This window comes from Lygodium microphyllum, chromosome 8 (genome assembly GCF_053477565.2).
Source record: "Lygodium microphyllum isolate KBCC chromosome 8, Lygodium_microphyllum_v1.1.10, whole genome shotgun sequence".
Lineage (NCBI taxonomy): Eukaryota > Viridiplantae > Streptophyta > Polypodiopsida > Schizaeales > Lygodiaceae > Lygodium > Lygodium microphyllum.
In genome coordinates this window covers 57,079,035-57,087,472 of record NC_141142.1, presented here as the reverse complement: position 1 = coordinate 57,087,472, position 8,438 = coordinate 57,079,035, and the positions used below count along the sequence as shown (strand labels likewise).

The 8,438-nt window shown below is 41.1% G+C and overlaps 1 protein-coding gene across 1 annotated transcript; it reads right to left on the bottom strand.

The window, feature by feature from the left end:
• Window positions 1-6,681: 6,681 nt before the first annotated feature.
• On the bottom strand, window positions 6,682-8,031 carry LOC148032323 (aspartyl protease family protein 2-like). Its single transcript, XM_087684078.1, has one exon. The coding sequence runs from the start codon at window positions 8,014-8,016 to the stop codon at window positions 6,859-6,861; it is 1,158 nt and encodes a 385-aa protein (XP_087540204.1). The 5' UTR covers window positions 8,017-8,031; the 3' UTR covers window positions 6,682-6,858.
• Between the last annotated feature and the right edge of the window lie 407 nt (window positions 8,032-8,438).

Sequence of the window (8,438 nt, the reverse complement as noted above, 5' to 3'; positions counted from 1 at the left end):
CCTCGATTGCTGGGCTTGCTAGATGTTGGCATGAGCACGTCACGCAGTGGTCAAAATTCTTAAAAATTATGTTCTGGACAACCTCACAGAGTAGTAGGTTTGCCTATCCAAGTCCTAAACTTGACCATTGTTTGAGTGGAATTTGTGATCATCTAAGTGATCAAAGACTCAGACTCGAATGAATGGTGCTCCTCTGAGTGTCTGAGTGAGCTTGTTCAAGTTCGAGTATCTAAGGGGACTTGTCCCAATGTCAGAGTGTCCAAGTGAACTTGTTTGAGTGTAAGTGTTTGAGTGGACTTATGCAAGTTCGAGTGGGACTAAAGTTACTTAGGTGTTCGAGGGCCGTCTTCCCAATCTTGGGGATGCCATTTGAGGAGCATAGGACAAAACATACCAAATGTCAACAAATTGATTGAAACATTTAAATGCACTACTTATTGTTGCATTCAGGGTTTTGACTTCATTCAATAAACATTAGGGAAGACTCAAAGCATATCTCAAACACAAGAATACAATGACACCACAGATTGATGTTACTACTGACTACTTGACTTGGGGCCCTAAACTATCATGAAAAGAAGATCAAACACTCTCTTACTCCATCACTTGCTACCTAAATCAAGAAAAGAAGATCAAACACTCTCTTACTCCATCACTTGCTACCTAAATCAAGGAGACTTTTGTGGATGAACTCAAGCACTCAAGCTCATTTTGGACCATGTAAGCACTGAAGATTGAATCCATTGATCCTCACGAGCACACTACCAAGAGCCATGTACTACTTATTTCTTTAAGCATTTCAAGCCGAGAGCTATGGCTACCTCTCACATAGTTGTGCATACTCTCTCACCCACAAGTGTAGTGAGCTTACCTTTGAATCTGATCAACTCCCCTCCTCCCATATATCCTTTGTTAGCTCGATGATCCAAGATATGCTTACAAGCAAGCTCTGTCTCAAAGCTCCAAGCTTCAAGCTTCATTGCCACATACACGAGAAAACATAAGAGAAAAAGAATAAGATGAAGAGAGGAGAAGAAGAGCTTCTCCACAATCCCTCATTCTCTCACATACACACTCCCCCTCTTTCACACCATCTCTCTCTCTCTCTGTCTCTGTCTCTCTCTCTCTCTCTCTCTCTAATACATAAGAATGAAGCAAGAAGCAAGAAATAAGAAGAGAGAAACTTTTGGCCACACAACAAGAATGAGCTTTTTCATTCACTCTTTGACTTTTCTAAACCCTCTATATCGTCCTTGGGAGTCATTCCCTTTTGATTCAACCTTTGTCCATTCCTCAACTATTTTTTCTCATTCTTTTCTATTATCAAGGCCTTACTAATTTATATGATGCCATAACATGTTGGTACTATATTCTTACTCAAGTTGATCCCTAATGGCTAACAAAATGGTAAACAAAGATGTTGGATTGTATATTACGGTGGCACATAATTGGAAATTTCTATCACTCTTGTGTTGATACCAATGCTAATGGATTGCTTGGAAATTATTTGAAGGAGGGCTTACTCATCATTGTTGGAAACTTCCACGTAGCTATCGATGGTTGCAGAATGCATGTCCCTCTATAATACACAAATATATATAGGCACAAGAATGTGGTAAGGATATTATAAAACCATGATTAAGACTGATCATTAACAAGTCCTATCCTATCCTAGCTTAGCTTCTACATGTTGGAGTGCTCAAGCATGCCAAAAAACTCCATGTATAACATTCCGATCCTTGTCCACCATGATTGCAATAGGCAAAGAAGTGCTATCAGTCTAGTCTAGTTAGTTCATGTGTGAGACATGGCTGTGCTTGACATTACTTGGTATTTTAGGCACATTTTGGGCCTATTTATTTAGTGGCTCCTCTTCCTTTCATCGAGTCATCATCATTCTTTAGGTGGTCTTCATGTTGGAGAGACGAGCCAGTGCCGGTGCTCACATAGGTAGTAACTCACTATTGTATGCATCATTCTCATGTTTGGTATGTGGATTTGATTTCCCAAGCATCTCTTTGATTTCTCTTTCTTTGCAAATTTTTTTTTTGGTTTTTTCATATTGTATCTAGTAGTTTATTTTTACACTCATCTATGCTTTCGTTTTGTTGTACCACTTTTGATATGGTATTATATTATAGGATCTCAGTTCCTACTGTGATTTCTCTACTCATTACAAGTCTTTCTTCCCCCTACTGATCACGCCTACATTTTTTAGATGACCAACCTATTATTTTAGCTTGCGCTTGGATTTAGCCTATAATCTCATTAGTTTACTACATTAAATGCTCAACCAGTCTTCGTTTTTCATTTTCTACCCAGATGGCTAGACAATAGTTTGAACATGCCGTTTTTGTTGTCTTTTGTAGTTATTGCCTGATTTTTCCTCATTTTATAGCAGTTGGCATTTGTTTTTTATCATTTTTTTGGTTACACTACATGTGAATTGTCATTTCATGAAGTCTTTGCTATTGGTTTGGCTGTATTCCCTCTTCTTATACCCTCTCTCCTCCATCTTCTCTTCTTTCCCTCTCCAAATGGCTCCTGCGTACACTTCTACGAATGATAAGTTACATGGACTTGACTATCTTTGCTGGAGTGTTGTAATCAAAGCTTGGTTTATGCATAAGTGGATTTGGTATATTGCGTGTGGAGCTATTCCTCTTATTAAGCTTATTCTTAGCATTTCCCTTGATTTTAATTTCTTGTATTTGTATCTTTGCTTCAGGAACATGACTGGCAGATTGCGATGATGCATCTACGTATATGAAAATGACAATGAACTCTAGCTTCAACAATGTTGAGGTGATGAGTAGAATGCATGGCCTAGAGGAAAATTTTGTATATACACATCTTTTGTATAGCCATATCTACTTTATAAAAGAAAATGAGATAATCTTTGTACAGGTGCAAATATAAAACATCCTGCTTTTAGTTACATCTTCATGCAAATAATTCTGGAACTTAGTTGTGGATATATCTATCCTTTTTAGCTACAAGTTAAACTCATATTATTTGGCTTTTTTAAAGACTTAATATTAACTAACTGAAAATTTCTGAGTGATTATTTCTTGTTATCTTTAGAATTTGTGTGTGTGTGTGTATGTGCATTTCTTATTGATACACTTTGTAGAAATAGTGGAGACAATTATTTAAGATGAATTAGATACAAAAGATACAATGATATAGTCTAATGTTATCACTAAAAGACAAGACCGAGATCAATATCGCAATGTATGAGAGCTCAAAGATAGTATTATGATGGTGAAATTGCATATTCTTCTATTTCTATTTTAACTTTCATGTTTAAAAATCCACAAGGCTCACTTCTCACTCACTTTGAAAAGTAGGCTTGAGCAACGAGCTTACTAGCACATGTAGACCATAGCTTGTGAATTTTAGGCAATGCCAAAATGTGTTAAAACTTTCTAGGATCACTTTCTTTTTAATGAAAGCTTGGAAGTTTGGGATCTTATATGTTATGGGGTTGTTTTAATGAGTTGACCAAGTTTAGAATGTATTTTTAGTTCAGCAAACATTTGGTCGCACATTGTGCCCGCTTGTCATATATTCTTTAGATGCGACCTTCATGGTGTTCAGTGGTGAGAACCATTAATATGCTTGCACCCTTCCATAGAATAGCTTGAAGTTGTTCCTTAACTAGTTCGTGATCAATTCTATGATAGAGCTAGTTTTTTGTATCTATTACATAAGGATTTGTTAAATTCTTTTATGAAAAAAATAAAGTTACACTAAGGGATTCCTAAATTATAGTAAAAATTCATAGAAGGGTCAAGAAAATATCGCAAAATAGGTTTTGTATGTATATATAAAACATGCCATGAATGCACATGATATAGAGGATTTATAACTCAGTGACAGACGCGAGTGTTGAATCTCCATATTATCTACCTCAAAAGAGCATCCCTCTTCTTATATTCCCATATTACAAATCAGCCATCATTTATTTTGCAGAAGTAGCCATCTTGGATCTCAATAGTAGCACAATTGTAGCCTATAGACATGGAAACACAATAGTGCTTTTGTTGATTTCCATAATGATAGTTTGATCATCTTTATGCTTACACTGTGCTGGCTCTCTACTTGTGGATGATGGTTTGCAAGTATTTCTAAACAACCTCCCTTATGGTGGAAGTAAATACCTGGAATGTGAGGTTGTACAATGCATGAGAAGCCCAAGCTCATTTTGTTGCAACACTCCCTTTGTCTTGCTTTCAAAAGACATTGTCTACCCTTTTGTTGATTATTTACTGTAATCACTGGTTCTCTTTTTATCATCCTCTTTTCACGATTTGGCCACATTCTATACCATGGTTTTCTTCTCGATGTAGGTCCAGAATATCATTTGTCTTCCTTGAAAGATAGTAGCAACCCCTACTCAAGGTTCTCATGGGCCCACCATAATTTGTTCCTTCTTTGCTTCTCTAGGAGTAGGTCCCCCCTATTTGTTTTGTTTAGGTACTTGTGGCTTGATGATGCATAGTTGAATTATCATACAACTAGCAAGAGGTTGACAAACTATTGAAGCTTCAATTGAGAAACATATACCTTAGTTATTTATATATTAGTAGAAACATGCAAAAAATTGACTGTTGAATACATTGGTGGCAGATTGAGGGGCAACTATACCAATAGAATTGCCCACTTCTCATGTCCTTTCTTCCTAGAAAATTAAAGTAGATCCAAGTACACATAACCTACCTTCAATAAACACGACTGCCTTTCAGGTCTCCGTTAGTACATGAAATTCTATGGGATTTGTTTTACCTCCTAACACTATAATATTAAAGTGATTGAGGTACTCTTCAAAAAACACATACGCACAAGTCGTCCAAAAGCTCACATGCCATAACTAGAATCAAACTCTGTTCCTATTTTGTGTGCAACCATTTTTTTTCTCTATGATGTATTTTGATTGGTGTAATTCAATTCTCTTTGTGGCATCTTTGATAATTGCATAGTGTGAGATGTATTCTCATCACTATATTCGAGTTATACCTTTTATAATCGTAAGTTGGATAAGATTTTAGCCCCTACAAGACAACGTGTGATTTGTGAGTAGACTTGGAATGGTTCTCTCTATGATCTTGGTTAGACATACTAGGTTATGAATAGAATTGGAATGGTGCTCTCTTGGTTGGATGTACTAGGTTATGGATGTAAAGAGGGAAAGCTAACTTGTGGACCTCATCACCTTGAGAAAAATTGGTACCTTAGGAAGGTTTCATGAACATCAATACAAACAAACACCTTAGAATACATAAACCAAAAGCAATAAAAGGTAGATCAAACATGATTTGGGCACTTTTTCTTTCAAATTTGTCTGGATACTTGCATGCATTTGATCGGTGCTGCCAATGGCTAGCCACTCTTTTTTGTGTACCACAAAAAGCTATCCAAACACCTCTTCCTTATCAAAGTCAACAACACTAAGATAGTTCTATCCCCCATTTGATAATTGCTACCTCAATTAACTAGCTTTGTTGCATACATTTGTCCCCAAATGAATATAAAATGGCCCTTAGTCATTCTGGAGCATCAATCCAAATGGCAAAATTTTTTGTCTTAATTTTATTCTTAGATCCCTTACGAATTACATGGACATCGCTAAAAAATGGATGTTTGCTAATATCGTCCCTCTAGACTGGGTTGTGATAAAGAAGAAAAAGTGGAGTTCTTGTCTATGGCTAAGGCCCCAACCCACACTTATAACTCGAGCCTTACATTCATTTGGAGAATTATTCTATCACCCTGACTATCAGCTAAACCATCACAATGGAGCTATGTTGCGTTGTATTTTGTATTTTTCTTTTCATGGTTATAATAGTCATAGAGTGTAACTCCAACCTTTTAGGGACCTCTAAAAGTTAGTCCTCCATAAGAGGCCCTACTAGGAGATCCCAAGGTTGTTGAGTTATCTAGAGTATACAACGTATGTATCCTGCCATTTTAAGAAATACAAAAGGAAGATTATGGCTCATTGGACACTTATTATCACTATGGCAATCAAAGGGAAGCACTATCTTGCTCATTTAAAGAAGCGATACAAATACCAACATTTTCTACTAATAAGAGCAATAGGATATCTCAAAAAAATCAGATCATTTTAACCATCTAGGTCATTAGTCCAAACACTACAACAATTCAAAAGGTTGATTGTTTCTCACCAAAGGCTCATAGGGTGCTAGACTAAGATTATGTTTACATTGGCATGTCCAAGCTTGCAAGGGTGAGTATTTTACTATTGCTCTTAAATTAACCATGAGCTATAGACCAATTCATGCAAGGCATGCATGAAAACCTATAAGGTTTTTAATCCAAACATGTTCTTGTATACACTTATATAGGGAATTTTTACATAACTTAAGAAATAGTCTATATTGACCTTTAATTCCCTACTATTAGATGTGGGGAATGTCATTCCCTAGTTGTATATATGGAATACATGCATACAAACATAGGAAATATTGCAACATTTCCTACATTTTACAAGATTTCCTATATAGGGATTGACTAAAAGTCCCTTGTGTATAACTCTAGTGGTGCAGCGTAGGAGCGAGATCAAAGCGAGAAAATGAGATTTCACCAACATTAATCTACATAGACCCGACCAGCGACACATCGTCCATTCCATTCCACCTGATCAACAGGAATGAGAACTCATATCCATCTATGAAGCCAGGTAATGAGCAGGATTGATATTCGATTTTAGAAAGAATGTCAGAACTTTTCTTTCTTTGGAAATAATATTCTGTTTACATGAAGGAGGACAAGGCTCCACCGACAATTCCGCAGAGACTCTGAGAAGCCAGTAAGGTGTGCAATGAATTAGGGAGTCTAGGTGCATTGGTGCGGTGCGACACCAAGCCTAGCACCGGCTGCGTCGTAGAGAATGCGGAAGCCTTGCTGTTGGACGTTGCCGATGATGGAGAAGGACATGGCATCAGGGGCAGGGGCGAACGCGAGACATAGCTTCCTCGTGGACGGGGGGCTTCCGTCCGCGGTGCTCGCCCAGTCGTCCAGCCAGACGAGGACATTGGAGGGAGGTAGCTCGAGGTCGAGGCCACCTGCAAAGTGAAGCACGACGCGTGGAATAGGGAGAGGCTGATCGTGCTGACGTTGAGCACGTAGCTGGATGTGGGTGGTGTCGAAGCAGGTGTCGAGGAAGGATCCACTGTCAACAGGCGACGGGTGGCCAAGGTGGGGCGCGGCTTCACGGACAAAGGCGGTGCGAAGAGCCGCATAAGCAGCAGGGGGAAGGCGGGAGATGGCGACTTCGGAGTCGAGGATGACACCGCCACCGCCGGTGCGACTGTCGATTTGGAAGGCGGAGGGGGCGATGGGGAGGAGGGAGGAGCCAACGGTGATGCCGGTGAGAGAGACGTAGTAGAAGGTCCGGAGAGCGGGATCGGGGTGAAGGAGAAGTGGTGTATAGCGGAGACCAAGTAGAGCTGCTGGGCTAATTGCTGCTGATCCAAGTACGAGGCTACCTGTAGCCGCGGCCCTTGCAACTGATGGGCCTATAAGAGTTGAGGGTAGCCGTCTGGGAGGGAGGCAGTAGGAGAAGGTGGGTCTGTGATTGCGATCCGCGCTGAGCTGCGACGCAAGGGCGAGTGGGCCGCGTGCAAGACCTACGATTCCCGCCGCACCTCCAAAGATGCCCGTGTTGTCGTGGCCGCAGCCCAGCAGCACTTCAACGGCCTGCTTGCTGTTGTTGTTCAAGCCAGTGATGGCCTCCATGACCAAGCTTCCTGCGGTGGAAGAGCCGTCTGCATAGTCCACCTTGTAGGCGCAGTTGGAAGTGCCCGCATAGCATGAGCCAACGAGCCCTGTCGTGAGTCGGCGATGGCACACAGGCGACTTGCAGGAGACGTTGCGCAGGGTGGCAGAGGCGGAGGGGTCGAAGAGGGAAGGGTCCACCTGCGGGATGCACGACTTGCCGCCGCAGGGCTTGCACTGGATCCACGACAGCTCACTGCCCGTGTCGAGGGACATGTAATTATGGTAGCCCCCGCCCAACGCAAGCCTGACGATATAATCCCCACTTCCCGAGAGTTTCAAGGCAGGTACCACCTCAGCTAGCTGCTGGCGCGCTGCGGTGGCAGCACCGCCTACAAGAATACCCAGGAGGGACTGAACACGGGCCTCGTCCCTTTCCAGGCGCTTACAGCCATGGTCCACCCCATATTCAACAACTGCTGCGCCGCGCTTAGCACATTCCTCGTGCACATCGCTCCTGTGAAGGATGTCCATCTGGAGCCCCACATAATTATGGTCCGGTCCGATGTCAGCCGCACCCGCGATGTTATCAATGTGCGGGTTGATGATGATCGTATAGACCTGGAATAGGAGGACCACCAGCGCCTGCACATGCAGGCCCGCCTTGCAGATCGACATGATGATGATAAGCTTGCCTT